Below are 22,073 nucleotides of genomic sequence, written 5' to 3' on the forward strand. Positions count from 1 at the left end.
GAGAGAGAGAGAGAGAGAGAGAGAGAGAGAGAGAGAGAGAGAGAATCTAGGTAATTTTGTTCTTCCTCCCCATCAAGTTCATTAATAATTATCTACTTCCAGAAAATCTGACTTTGTTCAAAGGACAAATGTATATGTGTTCAACAACAACTCATCTTCTAACTCCAGATTCAGTGCTTATCCACTATGTCCCAACTAAGCCAAGCCTATTTTAAACCGTATTGTGAAGAAAATGCTTTGTGAACCTTAAAATGCTATATTAATGTGGATTATTATTACTACTATCTCACTATAGTACTGATTTGTGTGGTGGTGTGGGACAGTGGGAAAAACATGGGCATTACTGACTTTGATGCAGGGAGACCTAAGTTTATATAAAACCTTTCCTGATCCCCCTTAATGCTAGTCCTTCCCTCTGTTGATTACCTCCATTTTATCCAGTAAACACCATATTTGTATATGTCTCCCTCATTAGGCTTGGAGTTCCTTGAGTGAAGGGACTATCTTTTGTTTTTCTTTGTGTCCTTAGTACTTAGCACAGTGTCTGGTACATAGTAGGGATTTAACAAATACTGACTGATTGGCTATGGCTAACTTACTAGCTGTGTGACTGTGGGCACAGGGGGCATCAGTTTCCTCATCACATATCTGTTGACTGAGTTAAAGAAAGGGATTATAGATAAAAGTCAAGTTACACTTCACATGTAATTTCAAATTTTAATATCTATGGTAGAAATTGATGCCCTTTGTTTCTTTGGATGTTTGTGGACCTCCATTTGTCCAGCAATTAGTAAAGAAGGATGAATCATTTTATTAGAGGATGTACGGGGATTCACACAGAATGGCATCACTGAAGTATTCCAGTCTACACTCCTCATTGTTCTAAATTACTACCTTGGTCCTATGTTGTAAAAAGCTTGGAATGGGAGTGAAAAATCATGGATGAGACTAGAGCAAAGGTTACCCAAGTCGAAATTTTGTAACTCCTTGCCAAGATGACTACATAGCTCTCCAGGGAAAACTTGCCTCCCTTGTTCACATTCTAATGAAGAATACTGGTTTTCAGTACACTGACTGGAGTATTTAGTATGTATTCTAATGAATTATGAATTACCCCCAAAATACTGCTGTGATCACACTAAAATACTATTTCAATGCTTCGAAAGACTAGTGACAATGAGTGTGGGGCTCTGCATTAATGCTAATCCCACCCTATACACTCACACTGGTCCAGGAGATGGAGCAATGCAGCCAAGTCGTAGAAGTGAATCCCCACTGCCAGGTCATTTTCGAAACTTTTCAAAATTGGTAAGATGCTCCTGAGTTTATGCTTCATTGGTGAACTGTTTAGGTATAGTGGGCATTCATGCCACACTGAGGCATGAGGGACATGCTTAGGCAGATGTCAAATATTCAGCCTGCAATACTCCCGAATGTGGTAGAACCAGATTAAAATGTAATTGGGAAATAGTTAACAAAATAAATAAAAACACAATAAAATATGGATAATATTACATTTTTTAAAACCAAATCAATATACAGCTTGGAGAGCTCCTTATGTATGAAATGGTTACCCCTATTTCTATTTGAGTTTGACACCATTGGTTTGAGGAAGCTGGAAGAAGTGTCATTTCCTGGCCATTATTAATAATGGCTAGGCAGCTTCCTGAACAAAGGGCTAGATTCCCATGGAAAACTTAAGGTGCCAAAGGTTGGATCCACTCCTTGTATTTCATATAGTTAAGTCAATTGGTAAAATGTCATTTACTATTTAACAAAGAAGCTGAGGTCCTTTGCCTCCTAACTTATGGAAAAAGCATCAAAATTGGAAAGAAGCATAAAGGACAGAAAGCTGATGTAAAGGGGTAGGGATTCAGTAAGGTATACAGATTTACCCCAATGCTGTTACAATATCTTATAGTTATGTACTTAGTTATACTGTAGTTTATAGCTATAAAGTATTGTCATATACAAATATGGCCTGGAGCAGGGGTTCTTAACTTGGGATTCATGAAGTTGTTGGGCTTTTTTTCAATATTCTGATAATTACAGTTTCATAAAATTGGTTTCCTTGGCCATCCTATGTATTTTATGCACTAAAAAATATTACTCTGAGAAGTGATTTATAGACTTCACCAGACTTTGAGAAATGAGGTTTTTCTCTCTGCCACACACACACACACACACACACACACACACACATACACTCTCTCTATCTCTCTCTCTCTCTCAAGAATATTTGATCTTAGGGCAACTAGGTGGCACAGTAAATAGAGCACCAGCCCTGGAGTCAGGAGGACCTGGGTTTGGATCCAGCCTCAGACACTTAACACAAAAAAAATAGCCATGTGACCTTGGGCAAGTCACTTAATTCCAATTGCTCTCCAAAAAGCAAAAAAAAGAAAAAGAAAAATCTGGTCTTGAGGTAAAATTGAATTGAATGAAAGGAGATCTAGCTTCTAATTAAAGGAGTCGTCCTTTATCAGAGGTAGGACTTGAACTCCTTAGCTTTAAGACTATCTCTCTATCCCCACATCATACTCTTTCTACCTTTGTGATCTTGAGAAAATTACTGAAATTCTCTGGGACTGAGTTTTTTTTTTTTTAACTAGAAACTGAAGTTAGACTAGGCTATCTCTGAAATACTTTTCAGCTGTAACATTCTAGGTTTTTTTTTTTCAAAAGAGTAATAAAAAGGGGAAAAAAAGAGAAAATACAACAAAGTGGCTACTACTTGAAGATGAAAATAATAAATGTGTAAATTCCCAAAGAATAGACACTCTCCTCTCATCTAAGGCTCTCACAATGATCCTTTGAGGTAGGCTAGTGAAAGTATAATTACACCCATTTTTACACATAATAGGTTCAATGTGGTTGTGAATTGTGTACAACTTAATATCTTATAAGGAGCAATAATAGAGTTATGTGGGTCTTGAGAACCCCAGGTTTTTTGACTGAATCCAGTTTTCTTTTCACTACACCAATCAATGACTCTCAAGGCACTCTAAAATGTGATTAGTTTTTCAAAAATGATGTTGGTCTTTTTTCAAAGAATCACAGAATGACAGAAAAAGAAGAGATCTTAGTCCAGTGCTTCTATTAGGGGTCCAGAGGTCACATGGCTGCTTTCAGACATAACCAGGTTCCACTGCAAGCTAATAGCTACTTCTAGAAGCTAGGTTGAATTCTCCTAGATCCATGTTTTCTTTTCTGACATAAGCTCTCAAGACCCAATTTATAGAATCTTATGGAAGAAGGATCTCAAGAATATGTGACCTTGTGGTTTTATAGTTTTCTTCCTACCTGAATGATCCAGTAAGCCCATACTCCAGGTATAATTTAAATGCATGACTCCTCTCTTGGGAGCAACAAAAAACTACTTCTAAACACAATATGAAATTGCCTATCTAGAGGGCCAATTTTGTGCTACATAAATGTTTTTTTTAATTATGTTTTATAAGACTAGAGCCATAGCTGATTCTGAATAGTATAAATGCAGGAGCATTTAACACATGGTATAATTAAAGGACTTCTGTAGCTTGGAATAGCACCCACCCCTCTTTAGTAATTGATAGTTTACAACAGAATTAACCTGATTTGTTCCACTTCTGATATAGCTAGTGTCCCTTTAAGAAGAGCTAGATCACTAAACCAATAAAAGGAGTAAATAATTTCACAACCCCACAAGTAGCACAAATACCTTTCTGTTTGGAGGAGATGGAAGACTTTCCTCAATCCCTGCTACTTTAAAGTTCCAAGCATTAGGGTTAGACCTATTGTCCACTATGGTGGATAGAGAATGATTCATTGAGAATCAGTTGGTCTATTGGGGTGGAGTTTATTTTTTAATTTAAATGTAGGAAATGTATAAAAAAAAAAACCTGTGTTTGGTTAGAGTTGCAACTATACTACACATTTGGCAAATCTAATTAACTGGTCCCTCAAAACAGAACTTCTCCTATCCTTTGGTTAGTATAGAAAGAGGCGTTGAAAAGTTACACAAAGTTACATAAAGGGTTAGCCTTGGAATTGGGAAGATATTTCACATCCTGTTTAATAAATGTTGCTCAGGTAATTGTGACCAAATCACTCAACCTACCTGTAAGTTGTAGACCAAGTACTGATATGCATTGGTGCAGCAAGTTCCCAAGCCAGGAATACCCCATGCCAATGAAATCACAGAAAAACAAAAAGTATACTAGAGAAAGGGCAGATAACTGAACCAAAACAAAACAAAAACCCAAAAATCAAAGCAAAAAACCCAAGTACTTCTTTCAAAAGATTTCAAAATGGAAGGCACCTATGAGAGCCATCTTGTCCAACCTCTTCATTTTACAAATCAAGAAAAAGAGACCCAGAGAGGGGAAACAATTCTCCTAAGGTCACAAAGTAAATATCAGAGCTGAGATCCTCAGGGGCAACTACTGTTAGCTCACAGGACATTGATGGATGGGCATTCACTGAAAAATGTGATGATCTGTGCAACTGGTCATTGGTCTATAATTAAGAAATTTGTCCCATGACACTGTAATTATTAACAGAGAATGCATTTCAACCCTACTCTTCATTATTAAGAGTCATTACCAGACACATTTACCAGTCCTTGTCTGAAGCATTCAGCATCAGCTGGCAAAGTACACAAGCAATTTTCGGTTTTACCAGAAGAGTTGACTACCCACAAGACAGAACCTAAAGCCTTTTTTTCTTTCCCCAAAAGACTTCTCTTTCACTCTCCAATTCCAAGAGGCAAAGTAATATAGTGGAAGGAATAATGAACTTGGAGTTAAAAGGTCTCAGTTCAAATTTCTGCTCCACCATTTCCTAGCTAGCAGGTGACCCACACAAGTTATTTATGGTCTCAGACTATTCTCATCTGTAGAATGGAGATAATATTATCGACAGTAGCTTCACAGGGTTGTTGTGAAGTTTAAGTGAAATAATGAACTTAGGGTACTTTCTAAATCATAAAGCCCTACAAAAATGTAAGTACTTAATATTTTGGTAGATAAATGTAAGTTCTAATTATTATGGAAATTAAGTGGACTAGTATTTTTTTTACTACAATGAGCCATTATTAAGCATCTATTACTGTTCAAGTCAATCTGTTAGACACCGATTATATAAAGATGAACAGAAAATTGTCCCTTCACTTAAGGACTTTCCATTTTGCTGGGGAAAAACATGTAAATAGTCAAATGCAGACATTATCTGATCACTTGAGGAGGTAAGAGGAAATTTATATCAAGAGAGACCAGGAAAGGCTAACCTGGAATGTGATACATGAGTTTAGCCTTAAATGGACATTGGGATGCCAAGAGGAGGTAAGGAAAGAGTACATTCCAGGCAATGAGGAAATGGAATGGGTTTGGTAACATCTAAACAACAAAGATACCTCAATTTGGTTCAGTTCACATTCTCCTTCACCAGTTCCCTGAAATAATCAACTCCAACTTAATCATGTAGCAAAAAATCTGAAGTCCAAGGAGGTAATGTGACTTGCAGTCACACTGAGTTAGCTCTTGGTAGAGAAGGGTTTAGAACTCAGGTCTCCTGAGGCTTAGTTTAGTCCAGAGCCCTTGCAATTATGCTACACATTTGACGAATCTAATTAACTGGTCCCCAAAAACAGAACTTCTATTCTTGCAGCAGGGCCAGAAGAAATCACTACTCTCCTCCCTAAAAACAATTAAAACCCTTTCCTCCAATATGCCCTCCTCTTCCTCATCTCTGTTCCTTTTTCTAGCAGATTTGTTGTGTGACTGTGGTCAGGCACAGAATGTCAACAACAGAGTTGGCTTGCTCTCCCTCACAGTCCTACCACTTCATTATGGAGATTTTGGCACAGGATGTATCCATCAATCTTCCTCTGAGCTGACTTGCTTATTCCAACATGCCCTCATATTGACAGATCTGGGATTCCCCACGTTGTACCATCACCATGTGGCTATGACTCCAAATCTCTCAGTCCTAAGGGTAAACTTGTTATGAAAGAAGGATACAGTCTCACTACTCAATAACCAATGTGACTCATTGAGACTCCATTGGTATGCTTCCCAACTATACAAAATCAATCACTGTGACGTCTTTAGTTCTTAAAAGCAAAATATTTATTCATGATAAAGCAAACCCCACCCCCAATAATTACAACATTACAGTTAGCTAAGACAAATGAAGGAGTTATCAATAGATCACAGTTTACATATAAAATTGGGTCATACTCTCCCACCAATACGCAGTATCTAGAAGGAAAAGTAGACACAAATTGAAACCTAGCACTGAAGCATAAGAGTGAGGTAAACCCATTTGCTTAAAGCAATTCTTGACTGCATGCATTACTATCCTTGGCCCCTTCAAGAAAAATCTCTCCCACAGGAGGTCACTTCTGTGTTAGCTGCTTACCTTCCTCATTGTCTCATGCCAGAGAACTACAAAGATTTACTGGGTTGTCACTGTGGGCAATACAGTCAGACCTTCACTCAGGACAACTTTAGGCTATCTAATCAGTTGTTAGTAGCTAAGTAGAGGTCTCAAGGCAGTGCAAACAAGCAGTTAGCTCTTCCCACAACAGGAACCTTATAATTAATCAGCCACCAGTCTATTGTTTAAAGCCAAGTAGAACTCTTGGCAAATTCTGTCTTTCCCCATCTGCTTGTTCTATACAAACCAGAGTGGGGAAAAGGGAGCAGATAGGTACTTTTGAGAGGTTACACCTCTCTTACACTTAGATGTCACTGAAAGGCAATAGATAAAATTGCAGTAGAGTTCAGCTCTCTAAGAAGGATTTTACCTTTTTTTTTTTCAGTTAATCCACAAGGTGCTTTCTCTTTCAGTATTCAAGCTTCCATCTGCAGCACCTGAACCCTAGTCGTCAATTCACTGATCCTGCCAGTAACACCTTCTCACTCAACCCCTACTTTAAAGGGTTGTTATCTTCTGTCCTGATGGAGTCCTTGCTGCTCAAATCTGAGCTTCCTGGGAGCCACTGACTCATCCTTCCTTCATGAGACAGAACTCAGGAAATCTAACTTTTTGTCAGTTATGAAACTATTAGTCTTCATTTAATCCAGTCTCTGAACAGCTTTTGATTTACAAATAGGATTTTTAACCTCTCAAGATAAAGTCATATGCAAAAAAGCCCAGGGAGGATAATACCCTGTGAACTTTAATCATTTCTCTGCTCTCAAATATGTTCCTCAGTTGTCTAAATGGGTCCTCTTCATTGTCTGTGTCTATCCCCATATTTTAACAGAAAAAAACTGTTTCTTCACACAATGAGTATAGCAGTATTTCATGTGCAAATGTTCTTTTTTCTTTCCTTTTCAGGACTGTGCACATGAGAAGTAATATTTTACATCTTTCTTAAGTTGATTTAATTCTTTTTCTTTACACAGTAGCTCATTTTTGGTCTCAAAATTTTAATGACTTTTCAACAACCAAACTGCTCACATACGTATGAGGTTGAAACTTATACATGGCAAGGTTCTAAAACAGTTAAGGAAAGGAACAGGATAAAACTCAATTGAGGTAAGACCACCAAACACCTATCAGGAAATCAGACTTAAAAAAAGTAAAATTTCTGCAGCCAGCAAGAGACTTGTTAAATCATTTCAACTAGAAAAAAAGTTCAATGTTTCAGTAGAGTCTAACTTTTCAAACTCTAGCTATTTATGTAGACAGCTGTCCTTCATGTTCAAAGAAGACATTAGTATTGTTCCTGCTGCATTCCATATTGCAGGAGAGTAGTTGAAGAGACGTATGGCTGACCAGGATTCCCTTTCCCAAAGCCTGTGTGTGCAGAATGTTCTTTGGTTTGTGGTCTTAGCTGCTTAACAGGAGACTTCTGACTCTTGGCCTCAGTATTCCCAGTATGCCTCAGCTTAAAAAGAGCCACCTCATTTTTGAAGTTTCCATGCCAGACTGGTTTTTCTATTTAATAACTATAAAACAATAAAAACTAGGGTTACTTACTTTTGGCAAACATGGATTAGGCCCTTTCTTAACCACTATGTGTGTTAATGTGTGCCCAGTCCAGTGTTCTTCATATTTAACTGGTAAAAATACTAATAAAGAGATCAATGCATTTTTTATTGCATGATCTGACATTACACCCAAATGAAGCATTAGTAACATCGTGCATGCAGCATATAATATCCAGCGAGCACATGCAGAAGCACAGGTTGGTCAGCAGGTATGATAATAATCTGACCTAATGCTGAATGTTAGTTGGAACACTACTTCCCACTTTAATCTATAAACTCTTGCCCTATGAATTTAGCACTTGCTAGTCAGGTATTCTTCCCTTTAAGCAAACGCAGGATCTTCCTCTGCCGTGTTAGCTAAGCATCTCTGGGAGAGACGATGGTTACTGCTGCATGGCAAGAAAGTGAGGCTAACAGGAGGCATTCACATCTGTCCTCTCAACTTCCCTTCAATTTCTTTTCCATACCCACTTCTCATGGTTTATGAATGCTATGTGGGAAATGAGAGGAAAGTTATGGGACAGTGATATTTGCAAATGTATGGCTGGGTAGGCAGGGGAAGGTTCTATTTCTTTTCTCTCTCTCTCTTTTATTCTTTTTGTGATACCCTGTCCACTCTACTGGTCCAGAGTGGTTTTACATCTAACCTAGCCCCTCAGGAAAGTTAAGGGATCATTGATTTAGATTTAAAATGATCCTGAGAAACAAACTAATTTGGCCAAGGTCATACAGGTTCTAAGTGGAAGTTCTTAGACTTGATTCCAGAGGGTAGTTTAACAGTGAAAAATTCCTTCCTCACAGTCCTCTCCAGTTTTTTCAATAGGATGGGCCAATGTCACAGAGATGTATATCATGACTAAGGATAGAGGGGTGGGTCTCTGGAAGTGTAAGGAAATATAATATCTGGGTATAATTCTAGGATAGTGACTTGGCAATTCTAAATTGTCTCAAAGATACTCTCTCTCTATTGAGAAGCTCAGGGCCTTCTCAGAAGACCGGGGCCACTATGCCTCTTGCCTTAAGAGTATCCCATATATTCACTCAATATGAGAACCACACTTAAATAATTAAATTCTTGAGTACACATATTCAGCATGCACACCATATGCTATGGCTTAGCAGAAGAGCAATTCACTGATAGTTAAGCAGGCTCAAACAGGAAAGTGACAAGCTATAAAGATGCATCCTTGTTCTCCCACTCCCTTTGAGGATTAAGGTGCAAAACACACAAGCATTGTGTTATTTGGTAAGAAAGGTAAAATATTTCAATAGTGCTCACCCAAGTTGCTCCTCAGATGTTCAAATCATACTTCCCCACAGTGCCCATGTGCAAGAAAAACTGACTCATAAAATCAGTGACATCCTAAGAAAATTTTACAAAGGGTCAAATGTGGTATTAAATTCAGATGAAGAAAAACAAGATTAAAACACGATAAGGCATTATAAGAAAGGCAAATTTTTACCTTTTCCAGCTTTGGAATTATGCCATATAAGTCTTTCCAAGTTTAAAGTTAAGAACTGGAACTAACATTGGTATAGATTATATTGGGTTAAAACTGCTTACTCTGGAATCATTCCTATTTATAAAATGGAAGTCTTTTAAAAGCAAAAGTATCATCCTTTGCTGCTGAGTTAAAATTTAAACTCTAGACCCACACAAATCTATAACCAAAGAAACACATGAGACCAACATCTCTAGTATTGCAATGTTAAGTAAAGCATACAGTTACATCTAATTTTAAGAGTGTAGGATTCTCAGAGAAAGGAGCTACGTAGTGGGATTCAAAACCCACTATAATAAGAGGCACACCCTAGAAAGAAGATCCAAACTGACACTTTTAGAAAGAATCTCACCCTAAACAACATCTCAATTAGAAAAAATAATCTTTGGCAAGGGCTGACCAAAAAACATTTTGAATACAACTTCCTCTCTTTTCATTCTCATCTCATGACTCAAATTTTAAATGGTGAGTTCCTTCTTTTCTAACATTCTCTTTTTGAGTCTTTTTCCTTTGCCCTTATGGTACAGAGGAAGTGACATTAACAAAAGGAAAAAGGAGAAAAGAAACCTTCTGGATTTAATAATTTGGAAATGCATAAACTAGTCTTGTCCTCATCTTACTTTCTATGACTTCCTCCTTTATAAATCCTATGGGTATTCTGGTAGTGGATATGGGTGAGACATTGATTATGGATACAAACTCAATACATTTAGGAAGAAAAGACTCCTCTCTTAAAATAATACAATGTTGGCTGTTTATAAGCAGAGCACACTCTTTTAAAGGGAAAACACTTGGTTTCTAGGTCACTCCTAAAAAGGCAAATACCATAAAAATAATTCCTTCTAAATTATTTAGATAGTTCAACTCTTACACAAGAGTAAGGAATAATTACTTTCCTCTCTCTGTCTCTGTCTCTCTGTGTATATATCTCAGTATCTTTTTCCCTCAACAAATTATAACTTGGTAGGCAAGCAGAGGGGGCAGGCTGGCCTCCATGTTTGCCTATCGGCTTGACTTACTAAGAATTGTAGAATGTTTGGCCTTGAAGGAAAACTTAAAGAACATCAAATACAAACTCTTCATTTTATGTATGAAGTAATGAAGATCCAGAGAGAGGAAGTGTGCCCAAAGTGACACAGCTAGTCCACAACAGAGATCTGCCCAGAATCCAGATCATCCGTTATTTCCCAGGTCAATGTTCTTTTTCTACATGATGAAATCACAATGTGGAAAGAGAAATTCTAAATTCAGATTAATGCTGGGTTAGTGGGGAAGAGTATATATACAGCTAGGTCCCAATTAGTAAGAATAATGAATCTCATGAAGTGGTCACATGCATTCAAATTTATACTATTATAATTATATAAAATATGGTCATTAATAACAACCTAAAAGAATCATGTAGTGAAAATCTAAATAATACAACTACTTTGTGAGATTTCTTATTCATATTAATTGGACCTGGCTATACTATGTATGAAAAAAAAAAGACAATTTCTAGATAAGACCAGAATAAACAAACCTTAAAAGGTTTGAATAAGATCCAATATTGGAATGTGAGTAAAGACAATATTCATCTCATTTCCCTTTCCAGATATTAGAAAAAAAAATGTATGTCCTATTTCTTCTGTCCTCAATTCCTAAGGGATTAGTTTCATGTACCATTTTTCTCTAAAAATCTCTAAAAGACCCACAGAATCATAAAATGTTAACCGGTGAAAGGGATCCTAGAAATCATTTAGTCCAATCTGTTACATGTGGAAGAGTTCCTTTGGGACATCCTTGATGAGAAATCACCTGTTTGTATACTTCCAGAGATAGGTAGCTCCTTACATCATTAGATAGTGATTCTTTTTGAATGGTTCTGAAATATTAATGTTCAGAAAGTTCTTCATTATAATCGCTAAAAAGTGATTCCTTTTATTGAACTAAAAACTTCCTACCTATAACTTACACACATTTGTCCCACTTGTGCCCACCAAGTCCAAATAGACTGCCTACTCCCTATTCCACAATATGTTCTCCAAATACTTTAAAATAACGACCAACTCTCTCTATCCTTGTCTTCTCCAGTCCTTTCAATTGATTTTCCATTAGTCTGTACATGTGATTTCATAGAGAGAAGTAACATAGCTGCTTTGTAATTATAGACTTATTGAGATGCTAGAGGTAGTATCTCAATCAATTAACAAACATTTACTAAGTACCTACTATGTACCAGATTCTGTGTTAACAGATAAGGGATACAAAGAATGAAGTGAAACAGTCCCTGCCCTCCAGGAGTCAACATGGACATACACTATATAAGTATATAGAAAATATACACACATACTTATATCCATGTGTATATACACAGATATAGCTTGTGTATGCATATATGCAATATATGAATGTATATTTGTATATATGTGCATTGTTGGGAAAAAACTCATGCTGAAGGTTATGCATTAGCTGAATGTTGAAGGAAACTAAGGAAACTTCTGCTTGTAGAAGCAGAAATAAGGTGGGAGGCATTCTAGGCATGGTGAACAGGAAGGTGTCAAGAGAGAACCGCAACCCTCATCTTCATGACTAAGTCTGATATTATTTCTGCTAAAATGATTCCCTTTTCTTAAGAATAATAGTCATGCAAAACAGGAAAATTATAAATGCTGGAGATTTGGGAAAATCAGAACACTAATAATGCATTGTTGGTGGAGTTATGAACTAATCCAACCATTTTGGAAATCAATCTGGAACTATGCCCAAAGGGCTATAAAAATGTGCATACCCTTTGACTCAGCAATACCACTTCTAGGGCTACATACCAAAGAGATCATGCAAATGGGAAAAGGACACACAAGTACAAAAATATCTATAGCCGCTCTTTTTGTGGTGGTCAAAACTTGGAAATTGAGGGGATGCCTATCAATTGGGGAATGACTGGACAAATAATGGCATAGGAATGTAATGGAATACTATTGTTCCATAAGAAATGATAAGCAGGTAGACTTAAGAAAAACCGGAAAAGACTAACATGCACTGATGCTGAGTGAAGCGAGCAGAACCAGGAGAACATTGTACACATTTACGACCACACTGTGTGATGATTAACTTCGATAGATTTGGCTCTTCTCAGCAATGCAAGTTTCTAAGACAATTCCAAAAAGTTCATGATGGAAAATGCTATCAAAAAATTAAGAGTCTGAATGCAGATCGAAGCATACTATTTGCTCTCTCCCTTTTTTGTTTTGTTTTAGTTCTTCTTTCTTGTGGTTCATTTAATTGGTTATACTTCTTTGCAATATGAGTAACATGAAAATGTTTGATAGGAATGTATACACAGAGCCTATATCACACTGTACACTGTCGTGGGGAGGGGGAGAAAATTTAAAACTCAAAAGCTTGTGGAACTGAATGTTGTAAAGTAAAAAATAAATAAAATTTTAAAAAGAGGAAAAAAAAAAAAGAATAGTCATGATCTATGGATGACCTAACTAGCATGCTATGGTTTGAAAAAAAAGCTTCCCATATCTTTTACTACATTCCTGAAAGAGGGGTGTATTATCTCCATTTTACATGTGAATAAACTGAAAAGTTAGATGACTTGCCCAATGATATGGTTATCAAGTCCCCTCACTATACTGACTGTCTTCTCTTCTTGTGGACGTTTAGTGTCTCCCTTAAAATGTGGCTCACGTGCACTGTTATCTTTTTCTATATATGTGTGTACATGTATTTATACATGTATTTTTATTATGTGTGTATAGAGACATAAATCTTCTTTTGTATCCATAATGGCTAGTACAGTAAAAGATACTCTGTAAATATGTTTTATTAACACTATAAATGAGAACTTGAAAGCAAAGCTCAGTAGATAGAACTGTGATTGTCTTGTCCGTATATTCCTTTTTTTTTTCTATTTTATTCCTAAGTCAATTTTTTAATCATCTATTAAGAGATTACCATTAAGACTGGGGGGAAAATTCCTTTTTTTGGTTTCCAAATAACTTTCCAATTTAGAATTATTTCAAAAGGGAAAAAAAAAACCTTCCTCCACAGAAAGAGCTAGTATCATTTCTATATTCTCATGTTACACTAGGTACTTAAGTAAGTTTTTCTCATTCACTGATGTGGCCATTAAAAAACACACACACACCTCACCAGTATGAATCAATTATTTAGATAACACCTCTTTAACCATGAAATTGGTCACACAAAATATTATAGGAAGAGATGATTGCTAGATGGCTGTTATAGCTAAATTCTTTCAACATTATGTACATTATGTACAATACAATTAGAAACTATGAATCTCTACTTCATGATTATTTAGAATTTCACCATACAAATTTAAATTACCTTAGATTATTTATCTTTGTAAAAAAAACCTTTAATATCTGTAAAATTTGATCTGATTGAATGGTTTTTAATCACGAATTTGTACATACCGTAAAGACCATGGTACAACAGAAAGAATACTGAACTTAGGAATCTTGGGGGATGAAGTCAGTCACTTTTTACTGGTATGATCTTGGATTTATTTAAGCATTCTGGGCAGTGCTTTCCTTCTTTGTAAAATTATGGCATTGGTTTAGATGAGTTCAGTGATCCCCTGATCATACTGAGCAAGCCATTTCTAGTATATGAAAGAGGGTCTTTTAAAATGCCATCCACACCCAGAAAAAGAATTATGGAGTCTGAATGCATGCTATTGTTCCTTTTTTTTTTGGGGGGGGGGTGTAATGGAAATGCAAATTTAAAGATCTTCCCTGCCCCTAGACCCTCTGATAGGCTTAAGAGACTCTGAGAACCTTCCTTGATTTGAAAACATGCTCTGCCTCCTAATAGTCTGAATGTGGTAACATGGAGCCTGTGGCAGGAGGCTTGGCTTCAGGAATGCCCACACCTTGATGCTGTGTGATTGAGCAGTGGGTCCAAGAGAGTGGTTACATTCTCTGACCCAGGAAAAGGCTATATAATCCCTGATGGGAGGCTTTGCTTTGGGGCTCACTTTGAGAAGTGTTCTGTGATTTGATCAGATGAGACTCTGGGCAGCCATTGAGAGGCTTTGAAAACACAGATGTTGATGCTTCCCTCTCTGGTAACTATGATTTGGTATGGATGTAATGGTTGGACAGTTTGGAAACCTGTCTACTTGATCTGTTTCTCTGTCTTGATAATTCTGTCTGTATACTCTGAAGTTCAGGGTGCTGACCTTTTTCCCCTGAACTAGGTAACCGATATATGTTTGATTGATTAAAGTAAGCTTGTTAACCTATTTTGAGTTGCTTTCCTTTATCAAAGCAGATCCAAGAACCTGTGTTGGCAGCCACTCTGGGGACGCTGGGGTGCTTGCTGCTATAGGGCAGGGGTTCTTTCTTGTGTTTTTCCCCTTTGGTTCTAACTCTTCTTTACAACATAATTAATGTGGAAATATGTTTAATGTGATTTGACATGTATGGCCTATATTGAATTGCTCACCATATTGGGGAGGAAAGAGGAAGGAAGGAGAGAAAATTTAAAACTCAAAATCTTATAAAAGTGAATGTTAAAAACAAAAAATAAGTAAGTATTTTTAAAAATATTAAGCAACACAAGTCATTTTAAAAGCAGAGTAGTTAGGTTTTTCAAGAACATAAAGCAGGCACTTAAATATTATTTAAGTGAAAGTGAGGTGAGGAGTGGAGGTTGATCATTTTTAACAAGATGGAAGCTTAAAGGGAAAGATCCACTTGTTGGATTCCTAGGAAATTCATCTATCTGGCTTGGACATATAACCACCAAGGTCCCTCTAATACCAGAATTCTGTTTTCCTATTGGTCAACATTAACATAGTGTTTTAGGTGGAGGTCATATTCTGAGAATGAACCACAAATATTTAACAGCAAAACTCTGATGGGTACAAGCTTGGGCTTCTGTGATCACTAACAATATTTTTCTCTCACTTTCCCATGCATTCTTGGTTTTTAAAATGTTGTTCTACTTGTATAATCTTCACCAGATTATCTCAGTGTTTCAATCCTTGTTCCATGAAAAGGACTATATTTACTCTGCATTATATGCTGTAAGAAACAGCTATTCTCAGGCTTGTGGATTTAATTTGCTTGGACCATTTAATACTGTATTTGTATGCGTGGCTGTTTCTGAGTTTAAAGAGAACATCTGGGTCACAGACTACCATCTGGGTCATAGACTGCAATCTTCCAGAAACTGTTTTACTAAGAGCTTCTCCTGAGGGAAGTAATATGATCTGATACACTATGGTAAGTGAGATCAATAGTTCAGGCCTGTGTGTGTGAGGAGAAATGACCTAGACTGAGCCATCTTCTGTCATTGCTTTAATTAGTAACAGAGATATAATCCTTAGATTGACTATCTTCTGGAGCTACTTTCAGTCCTTTCCCCCAAGTTATTCTCAGTGATCCATTTTGCACACTATTGTGAAAGGGCAATCAGATCAATAAGAATCTTTCAGAGGCACAACACAAACTGATTCTCTTTTTAATCCATAGTTTTGAGGGACCAGACCAGGCAAGTAATTGCTATTACAATTAGAAAGGAAGGGTGTAGCCACACATACCAAACTGTGAAGACAAACGTAGTTAACTATACACAATTAAAAATAAATTGAGCTTAATTTGTTTATATTTCACTATTTATAACTCCTGACTTTATATAAGTAGTGATAAGGTGACATGACTATTTTAACTCCTCTAGAAGAGGGGAGGAATGAGCTCTTTTCATTCTTTTTTGAGGTTGACAAAGAGAATAGATATTTAGTAGAGGGTTTGATGAAAATAAGAACATAATTGTTAAGGAAACTGACCTTAAAAAAGGCAAACCATTTGTAGTCATTTAACACAATCTCAAAACCTTGATTGTAAATGATCGTGAAGAAACCAGAATTGCCAAATTCATCAGTTGCCACATCTAACTTCTGCAGGTGTACTACCACTTTCTTTCTTGGTGGCCCTGGGGACAAAAAATGGCAAAGAAAAATTAGGAAGTAAAAAAGAGACAGTAATAAATCCTTCTCATTCATTTTTCTCCATTTTAATCAAGGTGCTTTCTTCTCCTATACCAGATTTGGGCTCTTTTCATCCTCTTCTGTTGAAAATAGAAGATGTTTCATTTCTGGCCAAATCCGCTGAAACACAATTTTTCAACTATATTGTTACTTGGCCCTGTGGAAAACCTTATTATCTTAAGAATAAGGATTAGTGAGAATTTTCTTTAGGAGATCAAGGGACTTGTATAAGGTCACAAAGTTAGAAAATATTTCAGTCAAATCTAGAACATAAGTTTTCTGCCTCTATACAGTATGTCAGTATAGAGTAATGAAAGTGAGAGGTAGAAAAATAGGAAGAGACAGAGGGAAAGACAACAAAGCAGACAATAATGAAGCTAAAAGAGTAAGGCCCTAGAAAGATATCAACAGGAAAGGAAATAGGTGGCACAGTGGCTAGAAAGCTGGGCCTGGTGTCAGGAGACCAGAGTTCAAATTTGGCCTCAGTTGCTTATTACTTGTGTTACGTCGGACATATCACTTACCTGCTCTCTGCCTCAGTTGTTATCTCAACTGTAAATAGGGATAATAATATAACCTACCTCACCAGGTTGTTGTAGGGAAAGTGAGATTTTTTAAAGTGTTTAGCACAGTGCCTGGGTACATGGTAGGTGCTTAATAAATGCGTGTTCCCTTTTCCTTATGCCCATCTAAATCCACAAAAGGGATATTTCTGAAGTATATTCAGTGTTTCTCTTCTGCAAGATTTAACTACACTGACTATACCAAAACATGGCGAACATTTTCTTCTTCAATATTTCTCTGGGGTCATGATGATGTGTTCTTGGAGGTTTCTTTAGCTATTGAACACATAAAGCACCACTATTTTTGTTTTCTTACTTTACTTCTAAAAGGTTGAGATTTCTTCTAAGAGGGTCCCCCCACACACCTGATTAACCTCTGCCACCAAACACAGGCTGATCATAAATACTCCACACACTGGCAGACCAGCAGTCACAGATTCAGAACTAGAAGAACCTTTAGCAGCCATCTCATCCAAACTCCCCATTCTACAGATGAAAAATTTTACAGAGATGAGGCTCAAAGAGATTAAGTGATTTGCCCAGAGTCAAACAGCTGGGGCACACATGAGACAGGTTAAGAAATACAAATTTTCCTTACTCCCAACTCTAGCACTCTGCTGCTTTTTGCTAATTTTTATGAGTTGCATTCGCCATGAAAAATTCATCCCCTAGGAATCAGACTTTTAGTGATAAGCTTCAGAATTTTAAGATGGTCCTCAGACAACACTTATCATGAGGCCCCAACTCAGCCTTTCCAACTTAATAGGATCTGCTAGAATTTGGGCTCCTTGGCACAGATCTTTTGAGAATCAGGGACATGTCCCTACCCTAATGACACATTAGAGGATGACTTGATTATCTAACTTATTTCCATGCACTGCCTCCATAGAGTTTGGGTTGTATTCACATTATGGGGCTTGAGTTCTATTATGTGAGATATAAGACAAATTTAGTGCTCCTATCTAAAGTTGAAAATCACTTTGGTCAGGGAGCTGCCAGCCTTAACTCTTCACCAGATGCACACCTCCCCTAAGGGAAAATTGGCCAAAGTTTTGGTAATGCTTTTACACTTTGGAATTCTTAAGTGATCTTAAAAAAAAAAAAAACAGTTCTCAAGGAACTCACAATCTAATGGCAGGTTGTGTTCACAGATTAAAAGGAGAGCTGGAAGGATCTCTGATGATATCTAGTCCATTGCCTTCTTTTTTTTTTTTTAGGGGGGAGAGGAAGACAGTGTTTTTAAATATGACTGAGAGGTGAAATGGTTAAGTGACTTGACCATAATCATAGGCAATAAAAGGCAGGGTCATAATTTGAATCCAGGTCTCCTGGCTCCAAATCCAGTATGCTTTCCACTCTAACAAGTTGCATGGTCTTGTGTAAAATAAGGCATTAGAAATTTCATTAACAAATCAGAGATTGAGTTATTTTATTTTGTACTGTAAGAACAGTAAGGCTTTTTTTTTTTAACTTTAAAGTTTTCCTTACTCTGTCTAAAAAAAAGTCTCTACGAAAAGTTATGCCCGGAAACTGGAGCAGTAGTTTTGTAGTATATTTAAATAAGTACTTTTTTGGGAAACTCCACAACTGCCAGCTTCCTCATTTTCACCTCCCTCTCTCCCAACATAATATGGAAAAGTTCCCATTGCCTGGTCCTAAAGTATCTTCTAGCTCATTTCTTTTCCCAGGCAAACTCATAGCAGACCACACTGCCAAAGAGAACTAGCCACTAATCTTTAACTTCATGAAATTGCCTAAACTAGTATCAAAAAGGCCACGTGCTCCAAATTCTCAGATTCTGTCCCCAAAATCTTAGGTCTTAGAGGGAAAAATGGAAAAGGGAGAAGGTGAGAAATAGCTAGGTCTAGGTGACTGTAATCTTCTAGCCTAAAGAGTGAAATTAATGAAAAATATTAATTTAGATCAGAGGGTGACACTTTTAGAATTAGATTTAAATGATATTACACCAAAATCCCAAGTACAATAGTGTCTCCCAATCAGACTGGAAATCCTTACACGACAAAGTTTGTTGGGGTTTTTTTGGTTATTTTGAAGTGTTTTTATTTTTGGGATTTTTTTTTTTTTGCATTTCTTTGCATCCACAGCTCTCAGCATATAGTGAGGCATGGAATAAGCTCTTAATAAATGCTTATTGACTGACAACAAGTAAGCAATTTCAAAAAGGACTTTTCAGGACCTGAAGGGTCAAAAAACCTTTGTAAAAATAAAGTTCATCAGCAATATATTCTCAGCAATACAATGATCCAATACAACTCTGAAGGGCTAAACATTCCCAGAGAAAGAACTGATAGTGTCTGAATACAGACTGAAGTATACCTTTTTTTACTTTATTTTTCTTCAGATTTTTTGGTCTATCTTTTCTTTCACAACATTATGACAATGTTTTGCATGACTGCACATGTATAACCTATATCAAATTGCTTGCCTTCTCAGTGAGGGGTAGGCGAAGTGGGGAGAGAGGAAGGGAGAGAATTTGGAACTCAGAAAGTTTTAAAGACGCATGTTAAAAGTTGTTTTTACATGTAATTGGGGAAAATAAAACACTAAATATATTTAAACAAAAAAAAGTTCATAACAGCTCAACTTTCCCTACTTTGACCTGGGGCATGAGGTCCTCAAGTCCACCAGTGGTACGAGGGTCTCAATCCAGGATTAGAGAGAAGAGGGACCAAGATGGAGGGAGTACCCCAGGGCATTTCAGCGCAAGCTCTACATAAACTTACCTAAATTGAACTGAAAGGAAGAAAAATGAAAGAAGTAGTGGGGGGAGGGGACGAGGAAAGGGAAAGGGCTACACCACCTGTGAGGAGAGGAGGAAGACATTCTCAAATAAAAGAAAAGGAAGGAGGTGGTTCAAGGCGCTTACCCAACTCAGAGCAGTTGATGCGGTTGTCCTGAGGACCCCGCCCCGTGGACACCTGTAAAACCCAGGTGCCCTGCAGATCGGAGTAAGTGCAATTGGCGGGAGTGTCGGAGGAGGCAAACCGGTCCCCAGGGAGGAGGAAGAGGAGAACCGGCAGCAGCGAACAGCCCCACAGCCCCATCCCCACCAGTAGGCAAGCAGCTCGGCGTACCGGCTGCTGCGGAAGGTGCTCAGAGGGAGCGCAGCCTAGCGTTCACCGTACAAGAGGTCTGACCAAGCCCACCCGGTGTAAGGGATTTAAAGCTCAGCAGCTTTAGGGGGCTGGAAAAAAGGAGGCCCCCGAAGGATCACGCGGTGGGGGCGAGATGGGGAGAGGGAAAGGAGAACCGTCACGTGAGCTCCGCCTCCTCACCCACCCCCATTCCGCATGTCCTCCGGCCCGCCCCTTTCAAAGTTTGGGTGCTAGGGTTGGCTCTTTGACGGGAAGGGACCGTGTCCGGCCAATGTGTTGCGCTGGCGCCTTTGCTTTGGGGCTGCCTCTGGAGACGAGGTGGAGGGGGACGGAACGGCACGCACTGGACTGGGTTCCTTTGCAGACTAGCAGCTGAGGGTTTGCTTGCGAGGGAGGGCTTGCAAAAGATCCCACGCTTCGGAGCCAGGAATGGCGAACACCCACAGGCTCAAGTTTCTAGGACTTAGTCATAAGGAAGCGGTTGATTTGACCTACTGCTGGGTCACAACTTCAGGATATCATTAGATGTGTCCTGAGAAAGTCGGCTCTCCAGTTGCTTATCTGGACTGAGGAACGGCTGGCCTCTGACTTCAGTAAGTGGCCTAGGTTGAAAAAGAAAAAAACAAAACTTGCATAATTTCTCAGAAAAGGTACAAACAATACTACACTGGCCCTAGTCAGAGGTGTTATCCCCCCACCCCTTATTGTTTTTTCCTTTCTCTACAACTTTCGTGGCTTTGCCTTCCTAGAGTCTCTTCATTGTCCAGTCAATTTCTTTTGACTCCTAATTAATTTGCCCTCTCCAGGAAGTCTTTCCCAAAGGCTTTCAGCTCCCAGCCCTCTCCGCCCAGCACTTTGCATCTCTCTAATGAGTTTAATGCTGTAATATGCTGTATTTTGGTTAATTGCTTATGAGCCTTATCTGTCTACCAGACTATAAACTTCATAAAGGCCCGTGACTGGATTGTTTAAACTTTGTGTTTTCTCCAGTACCTCGCACACTGCTCAGCACACAAAACCTACTTAAATATTTGTTGTTATTTTTGAAGTGTTTTCACTCTAGCTACTCATCTGTATGTGAAAGGGATTTGTATTTCCTGTTTCTACCTGCCTAGAATATACCTTAAATATCTGACGTCTTGGAGGCTGAATAGGTAATGGTGATCTAGACTGGATGGCCACTCATTGGGTACATTGTAGTCGGCTTTCTTATTTAGTTACTGTGTGGCTTATAGATAGCTGCTGAGGTTACACTCACCTCAGACATTCTCTGATTCTACTTCTGGATAACCTAACTTCTTTTGCTTGTTTGTTTTCTAACCTCCTGGAAGTTAGTCTTTTCTCTTTCCTCTTTTCCTTTCCTCTTCTTTCCTTTTCATTTATCTTCCCTAATTCTGGACATAGGATTTAACCTAGAAAACAATGAGTATCTGCACTTATATCCTTGAATAAATGAGAGGCAAAGGGGGTAGCTAGGGCTTTATTTCAACTCTTATTGCCTTTATTAAATTTAGCGTATTTGAAATCTGAGAGGGAGGTAAGATACTTAACAATACTGATACTGTATAGAAATATAAACTTAGATTGTAGCAGTGTCTCATAGAACAAATGGGGAAAGTTGTTTGGTTAATTTGACAAGCTATTCTTGTTAAACAGTTGACTTTCAGGGTTTCACAACTTCAGTCTAAACAGTCACACTAATTAATTGCAGAAAACTTGGCCTTCAGTTTCTTCACTGGTAAGATTAAGGGCACAGTTGAAAAGGATCTGGGCTCAAATACGGTCTCTGATGCTTACTACCTATGTGACTTTGAGCAGATTCCTAAAATGGTTTCCTAAGTTCCTTGCAGGCTCTACATCTATGAACCTTAAGAAACCTTCTAGACTTTATATGACAGAAGCAT

The 22,073-nt window shown here is 37.8% G+C and overlaps 1 protein-coding gene and 1 long non-coding RNA gene across 3 annotated transcripts in view; one reads left to right on the forward strand and one right to left on the reverse strand.

The window, feature by feature from the left end:
* Window positions 1-22,073, reverse strand: part of CTSC (cathepsin C) — a 174,539-nt gene that overhangs the window by 35,534 nt on the left and 116,932 nt on the right. Inside the window, exons 2-3 of one of the 2 annotated variants that reach the window (XM_069071045.1) lie at window positions 19,941-20,206; window positions 16,290-16,435 (exon numbers count right to left, since the gene is read on the reverse strand). In XM_069071045.1, the coding sequence (XP_068927146.1) occupies window positions 16,290-16,435; window positions 19,941-20,118 (324 nt within the window). In that variant the 5' untranslated portion in view covers window positions 20,119-20,206. Of the gene's footprint in view, window positions 1-16,289; window positions 16,436-19,940; window positions 20,261-22,073 lie in introns of those variants that run through there. The other variant, XM_069071044.1, reaches the window with a different exon arrangement.
* LOC138148353 (uncharacterized) overlaps window positions 20,623-22,073 on the forward strand; it is a 26,548-nt gene continuing 25,097 nt past the window's right edge. The window contains exon 1 of the long non-coding RNA XR_011165037.1: window positions 20,623-20,762. This is a non-coding gene — a long non-coding RNA (uncharacterized lncRNA). The remainder of the gene's footprint in view (window positions 20,763-22,073) is intronic.

Source organism: Petaurus breviceps, unplaced genomic scaffold (genome assembly GCF_028583685.1).
Source record: "Petaurus breviceps papuanus isolate PSGF00001 unplaced genomic scaffold, PetGlider_PUasm1.0 90823, whole genome shotgun sequence".
NCBI classification, from domain to species: domain Eukaryota; kingdom Metazoa; phylum Chordata; class Mammalia; order Diprotodontia; family Petauridae; genus Petaurus; species Petaurus breviceps.